Source organism: Nomascus leucogenys, chromosome 12, assembly GCF_006542625.1.
Source record: "Nomascus leucogenys isolate Asia chromosome 12, Asia_NLE_v1, whole genome shotgun sequence".
NCBI lineage: Eukaryota > Metazoa > Chordata > Mammalia > Primates > Hylobatidae > Nomascus > Nomascus leucogenys.
Window position 1 is genome coordinate 40,014,407 of NC_044392.1, and position 19,221 is coordinate 40,033,627.

At 43.9% G+C, this 19,221-nt stretch overlaps 1 protein-coding gene across 1 annotated transcript; it reads left to right on the forward strand.

The window, feature by feature from the left end:
- The first annotated feature begins 11,966 nt into the window (after nt 1–11,966).
- LOC101176357 (low affinity immunoglobulin gamma Fc region receptor III-A) lies at nt 11,967–18,961 on the forward strand. Its single transcript, XM_012511329.2, is given in 6 exon segments — nt 11,967–12,108; nt 12,111–12,320; nt 12,990–13,016; nt 13,349–13,606; nt 16,964–17,221; nt 18,726–18,961. Coding segments are annotated over 6 exon segments (1,083 nt in total). The 3' UTR covers nt 18,914–18,961.
- The last annotated feature ends 260 nt before the right edge of the window (nt 18,962–19,221 follow it).

A 19,221-nucleotide genomic window follows, 5' to 3' on the forward strand; every position in this document is an offset into this window, starting at 1 on the left:
TTGGCGAAAGAGACAAGGACTGAGTCTCTAGGGACGGTTCTGAGCTCTGCTCATACTCCCAGTGATGTTGCCAACCATTCTCTCTTCTCCAATGGGATGGCACAGATAAAAACAGAACAAAACAAAACAGTATTTCCACTTCTTTTTCAAAAACTTTTTCAAAAACTAAGTTTTCTTTTTGGTGTTACCTTTTATTGTTCCAGTAGATTCTGAAGATTTTGCACATGAGCAGAAGCATGAGTTTAGTTTTTATAACTAACTTTTAACTTTTAGAAGTATAATTTGCTAGCTCTGCTAGAAAATCCTTTTGGCTCCCAAAAGCTGCCTTCATTAGGATTTTTAGAAGACAAAGGCTACTACATTCTGCAATATCTAGAAATTACCACTGGAAGGCAACATTCAGAATTAGAGAATATTTAAGATGAAAAGAGCTAGATATAATCTAGCCCAATTACCTCACTTTGCGATGAGGAAACAAGTTTAGGGAAGAGAAGTGGCTTGACAACTGACCCCTGTCAGACTGAAACCAAAACCGAGGTTTCCTTCCTCCTTGACCAGTATCCTTCCCATAACACATCGCCATCACTCTCTTTCTGAAACTTTAAAAATTTGCAAGTCTGGGGGACATCTAAGCATGTTCTGATGTGAGACAGCATAAGGCAGGGCATTTAAAACTCACTCTTGGCTATAGCATAAAATTTTGGAAAGTTCTTATATGTCAACAGGTCATATTATTTTAATAACCACAGCCAAAGCAAACAGGTGCAGCTTAAGGTCATCCCACAGAATCTACTTCGATCTCATGGCGGTTTTTTCCCCTTGTTGTCTATCTATGTCTTCCTGGTTTTGTGAAAGTGTTCTCTCCTTGTCCCATGACTGTCTTTGTGTGATGTATCTCGAGGTGTGTCTGTTTCCAGACCTCTCAGTAGATGCCTTGCTCTTCATGCATTTTCCATCTATTTTAAGACACTATATTTGTAAACCTGGGTGTCTCTCTGTTTTTTGTGGGGTTTTTTGTTTTGTTTTGTTTTTTACTGTCCCAGTAACTGTGTCTTTCTGAGTTTTCTCTCACTGATTTTCCTCTAACTCCCATCCCATTTTGTGTCTTTATGTCTCTAACTCTGCCTGTTCTCCTCCCTTTTCTTTTATATTGACAGTTTCCTTTCCTATTTCTTTTCTTCACTTTACTAGACACATAATGGTGAATATTTTGTTTTGTTTTGTTTTGTTTTGTTTTGAGACAGGGTCTTACTCTGTTGCCCAGCCTGGAGTGCAGTAGCATGATCACAGCTCACTGCAACCTCTGCTTCCCAGGTTCAAGTGATCCTCCCCCCTCAGCCTCCCAAGTAGCTGGGACCACAGGCATGCAGCCCCAGGCCTGGCTTATTTTGAATTTTTTTAAGAGATGGGTTTTTGCCAGGTTGCCCAGACTGGTGTTGAACTCCTGGCCTCAAGCAATGCTCCTGCCTCAGCCTCCCAATGTGCTGGGATTACAGGTATGAGCCACCATGCTGGGACCATGAATTTTTTTATTAAATAATTTTGATATCTATTGTATTTAAAGCTCAGAGCTTACTATATTTTGTTATTAATATTAAAATAAGCAAGTAGAAGCCAGGCAGTAGTGCTGGCTACTCAGGAGGCTGAGGCAGAAGGACTGCTTGAGTCCAGGAGTTTTTTAATCCAGCCTGGCTGACACAGTGAGACCTCATCTCTAAAAAAGAAAGCAAGCAGAATATTTTCTTAAAAGGCAAGTATATTCCTTTTTGGCCAGGCCCAGTGGCTCACACTTGTAATCCCAGCACTTTGGGAGGCCAAGATGGGTGGATCACCTGAGGTCAGGAGTTCGAGACCAGTCTGGCCAACATGGCAAAAACCCGTCTCTACTAAAAATACAAAAATTAGCTGGGCATGGGGGCATATGCCTGTAATCCCAGCTACTTGGGAGGCTGAGACAGGAGAATTGCTTGTACCCGGGAGGCAGAGATTGCAGTGAGCCGAGATCATGCCACTGCACTCCAGCCTTGGTGACACAGTGAGGCTTTGTCTAAAAACAAACAAACAAACAAACAAACAAAAAAAACAAAAAAAACAAACAAGTTATTTTTTGCCTCTCTGTTGGTACCAATTGTTAATTTCTTTGTGGACCACTGATGCTTACCAAAAAATAAAAAGAAGTGGGGGCGTCATATTTCCTCTAGCTAACATTAAGACATACAGTAGTTTAGCCAGAGGAGATCTTAGCAAACATACAATCCACAGTGCACTTTCTCATTTCATGATTGTAGAGACTGAGATCTAGACAATTTAATCGGTGGTCACCCTGGGTGAGATAGCTAGGTCTAGAGCTCCTGGCCTCCAGGTCAGCATTTCTTTCTTCTTCATTAAATGTCAAGTTTCCTCCCCTGTTCATTATTAGCTCTTTCCAGAAAGAGAGTTTCTTATCCTTTTAGTAGGTACTCAGTAAATACCAAGGTATTCATTAGGATGCCTTTGGATGAAGGTAACAAGCCCTGACTTAAATTGGCTTAAACAGCAGGGAAATTTACTTGAAATTGTAAGAAATTTGGGTTGGTTGCCTTAGAAGTTCACTGATGTCACCAAGACCATGTTCTATCCCTCCACTCTGTCCTTGGCTTTTTGGCATTGACCTCGGACTGGCTGCCTTCAAAATCTTAGGTTTTGCCAGCAGAACCTAGGACAAAATGAGCCCTTGTTCATGTCCAGTGGGAGAGAGAGATCATCTCTCCCAAACATGGCACTCCCCTCTACCAGATTGGCCCTATTTAGGACAAAGTACCATCTTCTCCCACTTAACCAATAAAAGCCAGGGGAATGCTACACCCTGAGTAGCTTAGATCAGTCAAGATCCACCTCTGCATATGAGGGAGATTCCTGAATAGAATCAAGGTTATATTAGAAGGGAGGGAGAGGGATGGATATCAGGCTAGTACATCATATTCTATCTGTTGAGTTAACTGAGTCATAGCAATTGTTGAGTTGGAAAAAATTCAGAACCTACTATGGATTCAAGTTCAAGAAATCATTCTTTCCTACATACAACAGCATTGCTCTGCAGCCCTGAGCTAAGATAGCATCACGAAATACAGTCTTCTTGCTGTTTATAATCGTAAGCAAACTCTTGGACCTGGGAGGGGATGAATGGATAATGTCTGTCTGGCTTGCTTCTTTCTAGTTAGTACCAACTACCTCCCTTCTTCCTGTGATTGTTCTTAGAATAGGATAAAAAATCTTCCCTTCCCTAGATCTTACAGTCACCCCTTCCCCCAGTCCTTTCTATTTTTAAGGATTTTACTCTAATCACACCAGCAAAGAATCAAGAAATCTTTGAAGTGTATTAGAGTAGCTAGTTGTGGCAGCATTAAAACATGGCTGCAAATTCTTTGACACTCTCTCCATCAAGAGATGAGGCCTACATCCTCTACCCTTGAATCTGGGTGGGCTTATAACTTCTGGTGATTAGAATACAGCAGAAAGAGAAGCTGTATAGCTTCCTAAATGTTATAAAGTCTTAACAATAGCTGCCAGCAAGACCTTAGGATAAAATGAGCCCTTGTTCACGTCCAGTGGGAGAGAGAGAGAGTGACCCTCTCTCCCAAATATGGCACTCTCCTTTACCTATAACATTTACATAAATGTTGTAGGTTAAACATTCCACAACAAACTAAGTACTATTTAATATCAAGAGGAAAAAGAGACAGGAGAAAGGGTTAACAAACCAGTTGATGAGGATCTAAGAAGACCAAAGGAGTCCTGGTCTGGGCCTGGCTACCCATTGGTCTTGCAAAGAAGAGTCTGAGGTGGCAGAGCCTTCAGTGGCAGATGCCAAATTATTATCATGAGTGACTGCAAGACAGTGTCAGCTAAGATAGCCATTTCAAGCTGTTGAAGGCCTTCTCTTTTAGTCACTGAGTCCGGTGATAAGAACTGAAAGTTGGAAGAGTGTGCTTGTTTGTGGCCTTATTTGATCGCGTGCAGTTTTTATCATTTTTAATTTGTTTCTTAGAACATTTTATCTTGTTGGCCAAAAGCCCTATGAAATATAAAATGGAGTCTTTTTCTAAGATGGAGTTAGTTATGTCAAGGGTCCTTTATACAATCTTCATCGTTTTTCCTGGCATACAACTCCTAAAATCCTTAGAATCTCCAAAGTGATGTCTTTTGGTGTGCTAATGAGGTAACTGATGGCTGGCAGCTCTTAGGTAGCTTCATAACAGGGGCTGGGCACAAGAAAGATCATGGCAAGGTCAGAGGATTGGGGCTTTCAGCTCCACCCTCCAAACTCCCTCTGGGAAGTGGAGAGGGGCTGAAGGTTGAATTGATCACCAGTAGCCAATGATTTCATTAATAATTCCTAAGTAATAAAGCTCCCATAAAAATCCAAAAGGACAGGGTTTGGAGATCTTCCGGAGAGCCGAACACAGGGAGGTTCTTGAAGGGTAGTGCACCAGAGGGCATGGAAGCTCCAAGCCCCTTCCCACAGGTCTTGCCCTATGTACTCTTTACCTGTGTCCTTTGTAATATTCTTTATCACAAACTGATAAACGTAAATGTTTCCCTGAGTACGGAGAGCCACTCTAGCAAATTAATTGAACCCAAGATGCGGGTGGTGGGAACCCCCATTTATAACTGGTTGGTCAAAAGCACAGGTAAAACAACCTGGGGCTTCACCCTGGAGTATCAGAAGTGTCTTGTGAGACTGAGCCCTTCACTTGTGTGATCTGATGCTATTTCCAGTTAGATAGTGTTGGAATTCAATTGAATTCGAGCAGAAGTCCCAATCCCCAGACCTGTAGTTGTCAGTGACCTCTTAGGAACTGGGCTGCACAGCAGGAGGTGAGTGGCAGTTGAGGAGCAAAGCTTTATCTGTATTTATAGTAGATCCCCATGGCTCACGTCACCGCCTGAGCTCCTCCTCCTGTCAGATCAGCTGTGGCATTAAATTATCACAGGAGCATGAACCCTATTGTGAACTACGCAGGCAAGGGATCTAGGTTGCGTTCTACTTATGAGAATCTAATGCCTGATGATCTGGCATTGTCTCCCGTCACCCTAGATGGGACTGTCTAGTTGCAAGAAAGCAAGCTCGGGGCTCCCCCTGATTCTACATTATGGTGAGTTGTATAATTACTTCATTAAATATTACACTGTAATAATAATAGAAATGAAGTGCACAATAAATGTAATGCACTTGAATCATCCTGAAACCATCCCCCACCCCCCTACCCCTGTCCGAGGAAAAATTGTCTTCCATGAAGCCAATCCCTGGTGCCAAAAATGCTGGGGACCACTGGATTAGAAGACACCCAGTCGGTGCCCACTGCTGAATTGCTTGCTTGCTTCCTTGCTTGCCAGTGGAGAGAAATCCCAACATATCTTTGTCAGAAATGTGTTGTGAGAGCATAGCGGGAGGAACTGAGTTTGTTTTTTCTACAGTTACAGCAATAGGTAACTGGAATTCAATTGCTGGACTATACCAAAGACTGCCAGGCCAGCCTACCTTTCTCACAGCCTTCCTGACTACCTGTCTTGGATGAGCTCACTGAAAGCCCACATACCTTCATTCTAGCATTTCCTCAATCTGGTTGAGCTGCTTTGGAGGTAATACAGGTTGTAGGACCTCCCTCCACTCCTGCTCAGGACTGTTTTCAGCAGGCTAATCAGACAGCAGTTGGCACTGAGTACAATTGGAGAAATGTTACCAGCACTGAAGACTGATCCAGTTACAAATCCATAGCAACCCACCTCAGCTGGACCCTTGGCATTGCTTGGCAATCCTTATAATTGTTTGGAATTCTTGGTAATTCTTGTACATACAAACAGTCGGCTCCTTCTCCCATGCACCACAATGGCCATTCTCAACTCTGGTGTTCTCAAACCCCCACCAAAACTGTTACCCACTCTTTCTCCACAGGTGTCTTTGACTCCTCCTTAACCAAGAAAATCAGGACCGGCTGATGTGGATGGTCACTCAACATCTGAAAATGGATTTTCATATGTACCCCCTCAGCTCCTGCCTTCAGCTCAGAGCGAGAGGTAATCAGTATCCAGTTTACAGCCAACTCCCTGTCCATGTCCCATTCTCATCTCCTCAGGACCCACACTTGCTTCTCTAGGTATTCCATCCCTATTAGGCATCCAACTTCTCCCACCCTGCTGACTTCTTCCCAAAGACCTAAAACCAAGCTCAAATCTTTCATTTAAAAAAAACAAAAACTCCCATTCTCTTGAAACTACCTTTGCAGAATTGTGTCTGAAACAGTAACAGAGATCTAACTTAATTGACTCCATCTTGCTTCTAACCTCCAAGCTGTCTTTCCTCATTCTTGGGCATAGGCTGAACTAACTTCGGGAGAAACTTAGTTTATAGTTTGTGGTTTAAAGCAAACATGATAACAGCCCTTTCCCAGGGCAGACCTCATTTTTTTCTGAAGACTAGATTGTCTTTGTAGGACTAACATTAGCCACAAGATTGGAAATTATGGTTTAGGAATCATGCAGGTGGAGGCTACAAGATTCTGACCCTCCCTAAGCACTGATCCAAGATCAGTGCTTGAGATATTTTGCAGACCCTGCACTTGATGGATCACCTGGCAACACCCAGATCAATAAACTGGCTCATCTGATCTTGTGGTCCCCACCCAGGAACTGACTCAGAACAAGAAGACAGCTTCAGCTCCTTGTGATTTCATCCCTGACCAATCAACACTCCTGGATCACTGGCTTCCCCTCCACCAACCAAGTTGTCCTTAAAAACTCTGCTCCCCAAATGCTCTGGGAGACTGATTTGAGTAATAATAAAACTCCAGTCTCTGGCTCAGCCAGCTCTGCATGAATTACTCTTTCTCTATTGCAATTCCCCTGTCTTGATGAATTGGCTCTGTCTAGTTACCATCCTCCACTTCTTTCTTATTGTGTCACTTAGGGCCCTGGGTTATAACCAACTTTATCAGAATCCAGATCTTTTAAGTAGAGGAAAGAAATTTATTGGATGGAAACTAGAGGAGGTCAGCCCATCCCACTGCTGTGATGACTGGGACCCAACCATCTCCCTCTCCTAGAAGTGAATCTCCCTTATAAGTAAACAAGTGTCACTTATTCAGGATTCATCTCAGAAGAGACTCTAATGGGCCAAACCTCGGTCATATGCCTGTCCTCTATCTGCCTGTATCAGTTAGTTAGCACTTTTATAGCAAAGTACCACAGACTGGGTGGCTTAAACAACAAAAATGTATTTTCTTACAGTTCTTGAGGCTGGAAGTCCAAGATCAAGGTGTTAACAGGGTTGGTTTCTTTTAATTTTTTTAAAAAACTTTTATTTTAGATTTAGGGGTAAATGTGCAGGTTTGCTACATAGGTAAACTCCTATCACGGGGGTTTGTTGTACACATTATTTCATCACCCATGTACTAAGCCTAATTACTCAATAGTTATTTTTTCTGATCCTCTCCCTCTTCCTACCCTCCACCCTCAAGCAGGCCCCAGTGTGTCTGTTGTTCCCCCTTTGAGTCCATAGGGTTGGTTTCTTCTGAGGCCTCTCTCCTTGGCTTGTAGGTGTCCATCTTCTCCCTGTATGTGTCTGTGTCCCAACTAATAAGGACACCAGTCATATTGGACTAGAGCCTACCTAATGATTTTATTTTAACTTAAATACCTCTTTAAAGGCTCTATATCCACATATAGTCACAACCTGAGGTATAGGGGGTTCCACATGTGGACTTCAACATATGAACTGGGAGAGACACAATTTAGACCTTAATAGTGCTCCAAAGTGGGGAAAAGGAAGATCTGGACCCTCGGGTTTCCATAGTAGAAAGCAATCACTGCTTTCTATTAAGTACTCACAGCAGGGCTTCTCCAGGGAGAATGATATGCTAATAAGAAGGGGAGGAAGAGGTGATACTGGACAGCCAGATGATATGTGCAGTATTCCTTCATAATGGAGATTCTGAAGAGGAGAAGCACTTCACTAAACACTTTTTCATTCCTACTCCATCTTCAACCAAAAGCTGTCAAACTCCTATTTCTCAGCCCTAGCCCCTGAAATTGCTCAGGCAAAGGTCTTTAATAGTTCCTTGATTGCCATATTTCAATCAAACTCTTGTTTGAATTCTTTTCTACAACATTAATACTGTTACTGTTGACTACTCCCTCCTTGAAGATCTGTTCCCACTAAACTTCCTTGTTCCCTCCTCTTCAGCCCCTCCTATACAAACTACTTTGTCAGCTATTTTTCCTATGCACGCTTCAAAAATGTTTGCATGTCAAGTTTCTGTCATTGACTCTCTCCTCTTCTCCTCTCCCTCTCAATCCCTCCTTCCTTTCCCTCACTGTTTCCCTTTAATTCTCTCTCAATACTCTTACAGTTTGAGAGATCTTATCCTTACTTTATCTTAACCTAGGATCTCTGGATGGATTCAAATAGAGCTTCTTAAATTAAAGGAAACATAATGTCTATATTTGCATCCTTTCTTGGGAGAGGCCCCAAAGGTTTTTATCAGAGGTTTGAAACCTCAACTGTGTTGGTGCCTCCTAAATTGTGTCTTTTGTCAAGACCTGTCTTTTGAGGTCCAGGGCCATGTGTCTCACTGCCTACTGGAAATCTTCACCTGAAAACTTCACAGCTACCTCAAACTCAGTAACATCAAAAGCCGAAATTATTGTCTCTCCCTCCCAAAGCCTGCTCATCTTCTCATTTTTCTTTTGTCCATGAAAGGTACTGCCATCCTCCTTATCACCCAAATTAGAAATCCGAGCATCACCCAGACCTCTCCCTCTTCATCACCCCTCAGCCAATCACTCACCAAATCTTGTCCATCCTTCCTTCCTAAGTTCTCTCCTAGATGTTTCCATTTCATATCCACTTTTTAAACAGAGTGGCTCTTGTCTCAACTAGATTGTTGAAATAATCTTCCAACTTTTCCTTCCACCTTCCATCTCTCTCCCTTCTAACTAATTCCTTGGACTGCTATCAGAGTAGTTTTCATAAAATATAAAACAGATCTTGTGATTCCCCGGTCTAAAACCATTTTATTAGTTCCCATTAGCTTTTAGAATGAAATATGTACTGTTCATCCTGACACACAAAACTCTTCATGATAAATACTAATTGAGTGCCTAGTATGTGCCTGCCCTTGTGCTAAATTTTGAGGGTACAAGGGTAAACAAGGTGAACAGGTTCCCTGCTCTCCAAGACCTTTCAGTCCACAAATGCAATGAGTTTACAAAGGAGAAGCACAAGCTCCTAAAGGAGTTGGGGTGGCGGTGGGGGTGGGGTTCACAACCTAATTTAGAAAATTAAGGAAGGTGTCAATCTCCCATCTTGCACTTACAATAGTAATCAGCAGGTGTGGTACCAAATATGGAACCAACAATTTTATCTGCATTATCTCATTTAAGCCATGAGTGCCATTATTGTTACCCTCACTTTACAGATAAGGAAACTGAGGGCTAGAAGGTTAAATAGGTGGTGGAGTTGGGATTTCACCCAGACTCATGTGAGACCCAGACATCTTAATCCTTTTGGAACCTGTGCTTCTCCTTTGTAGTACTCACTACACTTGTGGAACTACACCCAGCTACACTTGTGGAACTACAACCAGCTCTGCAAACATGACAGTCTATTTCACCCCAAGTCTTTGCTCATGCTGCTCCTCTTGCCTGGAATGCCTATTTCCCTCAAAAATCTTCCTGCTGAATCTTTTGCGATCTAATTAAAGTGTCCTCTCTTCCATGTACACTCCTCCCTCAGATAAATTAGCCACTGTCTTCTTTGTGCATGCACAGCGTTTCATAAATACTGTCACAGTCCCTCTAGCACTTCAAATACTTATCTGACGTTCTCCCCCTAAGAAACTGTAAGTCCTAGAGGGTGACAATCAACTGACCTCCGTAGTCAGAAACTTCTGCTGTGCCTGGCCTTCCAATGAGAAAAGGAGAGAAGAAGAGGGGAGGGAAGAAAAAGGGAAGGAGAAGAAAGAAAAGAAAACATGAAGATAAACACTTTAGTATATGATATCCCAAGACCATCTGCCCTTTTGGAAAAATTTTGCTTTTTTTTTTTGTTTTTCCCAAGAGTCAGGGTCTCACTCTGTCATCCAGGCTGGAGTGCAGTGCCATACATAACTCACTGTAGCCTCTAACTCCGGGGCTCAAGCAATCCTCCTGCCTCAGCCTCCTGAGTAGCTGGGACTACAGGCATGCACCACCACATCTGGCTATTATTATTATTACTATATTAGTAGAGATGGGGTCTTGCTATGTTGCCTAGGCTGGTCTCAAATTCCTGGCCTCAAGCAATTCTTCCACCTCACGTTGGCCTTCCAAAGTGCTAGGATTACAATAAGCCACCATAGGCTGAAATTTTGCATTTTATCCACTACCGTAAAATTAACCCTTACAAATCCAACAACGCTCAATTTGAGAATTGTTCAACAACCACTTAATGAAAACCCCCTGAAAGGTCCCTTTCTCTCCTCCTGTGCTCTCTCCTCTTCTTCCTATCTAGCCCACCCTTTTGGCAGCTAAGAATTCCTCCCTCCATTGGAGAGCCACAGACCAAAGAGGAGTCAAATAAGAAAATAAGACCTCAAAGAAGGAAAACAAAGTGAAGACCTTGCATCAGAAGTCACGTGGCAGAAAGCTACTTGGATATCTGAAGAGAAGAAAGAATTGAGGGATATCCGCTTTTTGCCTCAGAGACCATCCTTAGCCCTGAAGGTTTTGTTTCTGATTTAGGTTTCCCAGATAAGCATCTGAAGTGCTACAGAAAGGAACTTTAAGTTTCCAGAAACTTGTCTGGATTTTGCAAGGCGTAGATGAGTCACTTGAGAAGGAGAACTGGAATGGCTGCCTGGGTTCATTTCCGTTGTCCAATCCAAGGGCCTGTGGAGGAGGGGCTGCTGCAAGACTCGGTGTGGGGGGGGGGAGGGGTGGGTACGTGGATGGCAATGGGAGGATCAATTAACTCCACCCAGGAGCCAAATGAAACACATAAATAAAAAACAAAACCTGAGTAGTGGTTTTTATGTCATTCTGGAGTAGAAAGAGCATTCATTTATAGCAAAGGTCGGCGGGCACCTGTGTCAGCCCCTGCCTCCACTCCACCCCTAACAAGTATCAGGTGCCCACACGGGCCTGCTGCTCGCCTCCTGGGCTTTTCTAAGCCAGGCGAGACCTGTCCCAGATGCCCAAGAATCCACTGGGGGAGTGGCACTATCAAGCAGAGTCATCCGATTTTCTGTCTGGGACCTGGACCATTGTGAGAGTAAACAACGTGGGGTTACGGGGGAGAATCTGGAGAGAAGAGAAGAGGTTAACAACCCTCCCACTTCCTGGCCACCCCCCTCCACCTTTTCTGGTAAGGAGCCCTGGAGCCCCTGCTACTAGGCTGACAGACCAGCTCAGATCCAGTGGCCTGGAGGGCCCTGAGCTAAATCTGCAGGACCCTGGTAACACGAGGAAGGTAAAGAGTTCCTGTCCTCGCCCCTCCCCACCCCCACCTTTTCTGTGATCTTTTCAGCCTTTCACTGGTGACTTGTTCTTCCAGGGCCCATTTCTCTCCCCTATGTGGGTTTCTTCTAACCTGGAAATCTAATGATCAAATCACACTAAAAAGTCAGTAGCTCCTGTGGATTACATATCCCATTAGCATATAGATTTTGAATTTTGAATTTTGAAAGAAACTCTGAGTGGAGGTAATATTGAGGCAGAGACACTGCTAGTGTCTGAAGATTTGAAAGGACCACTTTCTGTGTGCAGGAAGGGCCTCGGCTGGAGACAGATGGGTCTGGGCAAGGCAGGATAGTGAGAAGTTCTGAGGTGAAATGAAGGAAGCCCTCAGAGAATGCTCCTTCCACCTTGAATCTCATCCCCCCAGGGTCTTGCTGTCCCATTCTTGGTGCTGGGTGGATCCAAACCCAGCAGATGGGGGCAAGCATCCTGGGATGGCTGAGGGCACACTCCGGCAGATTCTGTGTGTGCCCTCAGATGCTCAGCCGCAGACCTTTGGGGGAATAAAGGGGGCAGACCCACCCACCTTGCCTCCAGGCTCTTTCCTTCCTGTTCCTGTTCTATGGTGGGGCTCCCTTCCAGACTTCAGATTGAGAAGTCAGATGAAGTTTCAAGAAAAGGAAACTGGTGGGTGACAGAGATGGGTGGATGGGCTGGGGAAAGGCTGTTTACTTCCTCCTGTCTAGTAGGCTTGGTCCCTTTAGGGCTCTGGATATCTGTGGTGACTTGTCCACTCCAGCGGGGCATCATGTGGCAGCTGCTCCTCCCAACTGCTCTGCTACTTCTAGGTAAGTCAGGATCTCCCTGGTTGAGGGAGAAGTTTGAGATGCCTTGGGTTCAGCAGAGACCCATTTTCAGGCTAGGGATGAGACTCCCATGAAGGGATGGGACCCCTCACCACATCTATAGCTGTGGATTGAGCTCCTAGGACAAGCCAAGATGGGGCTAGAAATGAGGAGAATGCTGGTTCCAACTGGGGCATACTCATGAGTGAGGCCAGTCACTTCACCCCTCTGGGTCTCAGAATCACTGTGTGGAACCGAAGAGCTTCGACTAGATGGTCCCTAGGGTCTGTCTCTTTCAGTTTGACATTCTGGGGTTCTCCTCTATGATTTTTAATTTCTACCCTTTCTTATGGGGATATGGGTAGAGGCTGTTTCTGTGGCTTGGTTCAGGGAAATTCAACCTGTACCCTTAATTTGTGAGTTTGCACAGGGAGCAAGGGGTAAGGGACCAGTGTTGAAAATAGGGTTTTGGGTTGACAGTGGCACAAGAGGCATGAACACTGGAGACCAGAGAGCAGGTAGCAAGAAGGTTTCCACCAGAAACATCCTGATTCTTGGGAAAATTGGGCTCCTGGGGCAGAGGAGGGCAGGGGAGTTTTAAACTCACTCTATGTTCTAATCACTCTGATCTCTGTCCCTACTCAATATTTAATTTACTCTTTTTTCTTGCAGTTTCAGCGGAAACTGGCACGCGGACTGGTGAGTCAGCTTCATGGTCTTGGATTGACCCAGTGGGGCACATATGGGGACAATGGCCATAAGATATTGGGAAATGCTTGTTGAATGGGAAAATACTGATGTGGAGTTAGCAGGGATAGTTCCTCCAACACAGCAGAACTTGGCCCTATGCTTCTCTGGCCAGTTTTCCTCAAGATATTGAACAGGCCAAAAATGGGGCTAAGATGCCCTAAGACTGAGCCACCAAGCATGGGTTTGCAATGAGCTCATTCTGGCTTTGAGGCTCCCTGGGAATGGCAGTGTACAGCCTGCTCCTCTCCCTGTCCTCACCCCACATTCTCTTTGCTCCTCAGAAGATTCCCCAAAGGCTGTGGTGTTCCTGGAGCCTCAATGGCACAGGGTGCTCGAGAAGGACAATGTGACTCTGAAGTGCCAGGGAGCCTACTCCCCTGAGGACAATTCCACACAGTGGTTTCACAATGGGAGCCTCATCTCAAGCCAGGCCTCAAGCTACTTCATTGCCACTGCCAGAATCCATGACAGTGGAGAGTACAGGTGCCGGACAAACCTCTCCGCACCCAGTGACCCGGTGCAGCTAGAAGTCCATATCGGTGAGTTGAAGGGGAAGAGGAAAATCACCAATAAAGGGTGAAACAAAGGGTCCTGAAATACTTGGGAAGAGCCAGAGATGATATTCTTAGAGATAAAAGCTAAGATGAGATGATCTGTGGTCCCACTGAATGGTATCAGAGTTGTAGTCCTAGCTCTAAGTAGGTCTTGAGCAAAAAGTCAAAGCCCGTCAGACAATAGATATAGAACTGCTGCATTGCACAATTCCAGGAATCCCCATATGGAATGCATACAATGTGAATGTGTCATGTGAAGGTTAGGCCATGGCATAGATGCTCAATAATAGTTTTTTTTTTTTTAATTTTATTTTTTGAGACAGAGTATTACTCTGTCACCCAGGCTGGAGTGCAATGGGGCGATCTCAGCTCACTGCAACTTCTGCCTCCCGGGTTCTATGATTCTCCTGCCTCAGCCTCCCGGGTAGCTGAGATTACAGGTGCCCGCCACCACACCCAGCTAATTTTTGTATTTTTAGTGGAGACAGGGTTTCACCATGTTGGTCAGTCTGGTCTCAAACTCCTGACCTCAGGTGATTCACCTGCCTTGGCTTCCCAAAGTGCTGGGACTACAGGCGTGAGCCACCACACCTGGCCAATAATATTTATTGAATAAATTAATGAATTTGGTGTTAGGACCTCAATCTCCTTCTCACTCTCAGACGTGTAATGCCCTAAGCCACCTCCCAAAGCAATCCTAGTGGCCTAGCATCATATCTTTCTCTCTCCTCATCAATGCTGTACTCAAAACTATAATTAAACATAAATTTGGTAATGTGATATCTCTTCCAATAGAAGCAGAAACATGTTCAGCCTGCACATTAATCATGAGATGAAAGTCCTTGTGTACTATTAACAGAATATAGACATCAGGCGCAGGTAGGAGAAATATTTTGAAGGCAGGGGTCTTTCCTGGTGTCCCTACAATCTTACCACATAGCCTGGTCCCTGCAGGGTCACCCTGCAAACCTAACTCTACTTCCACAGCTGTTCCATTCATACAATGTTTATGGGTGGAACAAGCTTTGGGGGAAGAAGGGCATAAAGAGGTGGATCTGCAAGAGAGCTCCATGGAATTGGGCCTCTGAAACTGATTTTTGTGGCTCTTTGGCCTCTGACAGTACCAATCAACTGCCATGGTCTTCATTCTCCAGAGCTACAAGAAGATACGTCCATTTCTAGCTAGGTAAGAGATGTCCACCTACAACCAAATAAAATGGGGAATTACCAAGAGAAAGCAATAGAAAAATCAAGTCTAGGAGTTACTAGTTTGCCTTGAACTTGGCTCTAGAAACTGGCTTTAGAAGTCTAGCCAATCAAGGCTATATTAAACTGTGACCATGAGAATTAGCTTCACCAGGTAAACTTCTGAGCATCCTTTAATCCTTCAGGACCCATTTCACTTATGTCCTCCTCTGAGAAGCATTTTTTACTTCTTTTTTGTTTTGTTTTGTTTTTGTTTTTGTTTTTGAGACAAAGTCTGTCTCTGTCACCCAGGCTGGAGTACAGTGGCGCAATCTCGGCTCACTGCAACCTCCACCTCCCGAGTTCAAGCAATTCTCCTGCCTCAGCCTCCCAAGTAGCTGGGACTACAGGTGCATGCCACCACGCCCAGCTAATTTTTTGTATTTTTAGTAGAGACGGGGTTTCACGGTATTAGCCAGGATGGTCTTGATCTCCTGACCTCATGATCTGCCTACCTCAGCCTCCCAAAGTACTAGGATTACAGACGTGAGCCACCATGCCCAGCCTGCATTTTTTACTTCTTTCAGGCAGAATTTCTTTATTCCAATCTAGTCGGCCCGGCAGTCCTTTATTCTTAGCCTGTTGTAGCACTCGTCATATTGTACTGTGATTATTTCTGAATATTTATGTCTCCATGTCTAGACTGTAGATTCTTTGAGGCTGAGAACTATATGTCCAGTCATCTGGGTATCTCCAGTCCACAGTGTGTCATGCGTAGTGAGTGCTTGATGAAATATCACTTGAAGGAATATACATATGGACATTCAGTGAGTCCATGACAGGACAGATTGGAACAAGAATGTTCCTCCAAAGGCCACCAGACTGTATACTAACCATGACTTTATGCTAATAATGATTCATCTCTCTGCTGAAAAAGTAAGTGGATAGATAGGCACATGGCTTCTTTTGATAAATGATATATCTTAATAGGTAATAAAGATTACTTTCTGTTTGGCAAATCTTTGTGGTAGAGAATCATGACCAACACACGTCCTACCAATTTTGTTTAGCATCAGGTAGTAGATTTTTAAAATTATAGTAATTCAACCTGAGAATGTAGATTTAAAAAATAAAATTATAGTAAATTTTGTTTTGTTCTTATTACAAAAGTCATTTGGGGTCAATTTAAAAAATATATAAAAGTAAACAGGAGAAATTTAAAATGTCCTTCGGTCCCACTCCTTCAGAGAAAACCCCTGTTAATATGTAAGTGCATATCCTTCTTTTTTCTGTGCATAATACTTTTTAAAATATTTGAAGTATTATGCTTTTTTAACTTAACATTGTCTCATGAATATTTTCTTATGCCATTATAATACTTATCTATAATATCATTATTTTTTAATTATTCAGGCCCTTTCCCGACCATGACTTCATGTTCTCTCTTTGTGAAGTCTGATTACTTGGTGACGCGATTGTGAGAATCAGCTCTGGCGATATAAGAATTTCCTCTCTTGAAGGCCATGCTCAGTAATAAAGTTGGTCTCACCGAGGCCCTGTGACACCTCAGAAACCACGAATTGCCACACTGAGCACTACCAGTCACGCCCTTCCCTTCCCTGATGTTTACATTGAGTTCTCCTTCACAATTTTTGTAGCCACTCCGTGGCCATCGTCACCTTATTCCTGAATGCCACAAGAGCCTTTCAATATTCCTTTGATTGCCTATTCCTTCTAAAATCTACCTTTTCCTCTAATAGGGCAAATCATCATTTTCAAATACAATTTTTACTCTGATCTAGAACTTACTGTGACTCCTTGTCACCTGCCACAGCAAATCTAAGTCTAGCACTTAAGGATCCTGCAGATATGCCCATCGTTGCTTCTCACTTACCTCATTGCTTAGTCCCTCTGCTCTAACCCTGTGTGTTGATCACATGTGTGTGTGTCCCTCTTCCCCATTAGACAAAGGTCTTGGTATGACTTCAGTTCTCTCGCAGGGCCCCATCAGCTCTTCCCCAAAGGGAGCTATGCAGGGTTGACTCCTGATCTGGCTTTCCCTTATGTCTCAGGATCTGGGTGGTACGTGGCCCCTTCACAAAGCTCTGCACTGACAGCTGAGGCCTCCCGGGCCTGGGGTGTCTCTGTGTCTTTCAGGCTGGCTGTTGCTCCAGGCCCCTCGGTTGGTGTTCAAGGAGGAAGACCCTATTCACCTGAGGTGTCACAGCTGGAAGAACACTGCTCTGCATAAGGTCACATATTTACAGAATGGCAAAGGCAGGAAGTACTTTCATCATAATTCTGACTTCTACATTCCAAATGCCAAACTCGAAGACAGCGGCTCCTACTTCTGCAGGGGGCTTATTGGGAGTAAAAATGTGTCTTCAGAGACTGTGAACATCACCATCACTCAAGGTGAGACATGTGCCACCCTGGAATGTCCAGGGATGCCTGTGTGTGGAGCCTGCACTCACACTGGGAAGTTGAGTTGGGAGGAGATTCCTGATTCTTACACCACTTCTTCATATGTGGTTCCCTCCTGGTGATCACCAGGAGGTCCCCGAAAGTCCCTGATTGCAGGGTAGGTTTGCAGCTCTGTTTCAGTCCATTCTTTTAGGGTAGCTAAGAGGTGTCATTCACTCTGCAGCATGATGGCAGGAGCAGAAGCCACATCTCCTCCCCAATAAATACCTCTGTCTTTCCTTACCCTAATCACACCCACGATGTCATATGTTCCTATCATGCTGGCCTCCTTCTTATCCAAGCCTTTTAGCCACGATCCAAACTGGCAGGAGCCCCTCATCCCCTCACAGAAAGAGCCCAGAACCTGGGTTCTGGCCCTGCAGCTAATTAACCATCTGACCAGAGGTGAGCCACTTAGTCTCTCTGAACCCCAATTTATTCTTCCATAACAAAAATAAGCTGGCATTTATTGGGCACCTTTCAGTGTGCTAGACTCTGTGCTAAACAATTCTTTACATGCACCTGGTTTGACTATCACAGTAGACCTTCACAACATGAGATAGGTAATATTCCATTTTACAGATGAAGTAACTGAGGTGCAAAAATAAATAAATAAGTTGTCCCTAAGGTCACATCAAAGACTTCAAAGCCTGTATATTTAACCATTAAGTAAAAGATTTGAACAAGCACTAATATCCTATGATCCCATTAAGTCACCCACAAAACATCTCTAGGTTCTATAGCACCAGCCTCCAGAATCAGAGCTCTAGAGTGGTGTGCCTGGACTTTCCAGTTTCACAGAACTTCTATCTGTAACTAGCCCAAGACATAAACTGTAAACAATTTGCATGTAGAAAGGCAGCAAAACACCTTTTGAGATTTTGACACTACAATGCCATAATTTGTACAAAAATAATTTCATGACACTTTAAACTGAAAGTAAATACTCCCAAGTGGTTAGGGAAAGAGAGCAAATAAAGCAAATGGGGTAACATGTAAACAATGAGTGGATCTGGGTAAAGGGTATACGAGATTTCTTTATACTATTCTGGTCATTTTTTTTAAGTTTGGAAATATATCAAAATCAAGAGTTTAAAAAATTGAAATGCAAAATCAACAAATTTGCCCCAGTTTCTAGACCATAGCATTGTCTGACAATTTCTTAACTGTCACACAAAATCCAGCTTACAACCTAACTTGCTAACGCTCCCTGTCACATCTCTGTCAAACAAGCAGGTGCCTTTGCTAAGTGTTTGGTGAGCTGTCCTCTGCTCAGATAGCACTAAGATCAGGAACCAATGGGAGGAAGCAATACTTTCCCCCAGACTTCCCCACCATTCCTACCACTTGTCTGTTGGCAGTTGTCAAAGACTCTCTACTGGTGACCTCACTGTTCGTTCCAAATATCTGCCTTAGTGACTGTCATTTTTTTTCATCTCTCCACTTCTCCTAATAGGTTTGGCAGTGACCACCATCTCATCATTCTTTCCACCTGGGTACCAAATCTCTTTCTGCTTGGTGATGGTATTCCTTTTTGCAGTGGACACAGGACTATATTTCTCTGTGAAGAGAAACATTCGAAGCTCAACAAGAGACTGGAAGGACCATAAATTTAAATGGAGAAAGGACCCTCAAGACAAATGACCCCCATCCCATGCAGGTAATAAGAGCAGTGGCAGCAGCATCTCTGAACATTTCTCTGGATTTGCAACCCCATCATCCTCAGGCCTCTCTACAAGCAGCAGGAAACATAGAACTCAGAGCCAGATCCGTTACACAACTCTCGATTTTTCCTTGGTCTCCAGTGGAAGGGAAAAGCCCATAATCTTCAAGCAGGGAAGCCCCAGTGAGTAGCTGCATTCCTAGGAATTGAAGTTTCAGAGCTACACAAACACTTTTTCTGTCCCAACCATTCCCTCACAGCAAAGCAACAATACAGGCTAGGGATGGTA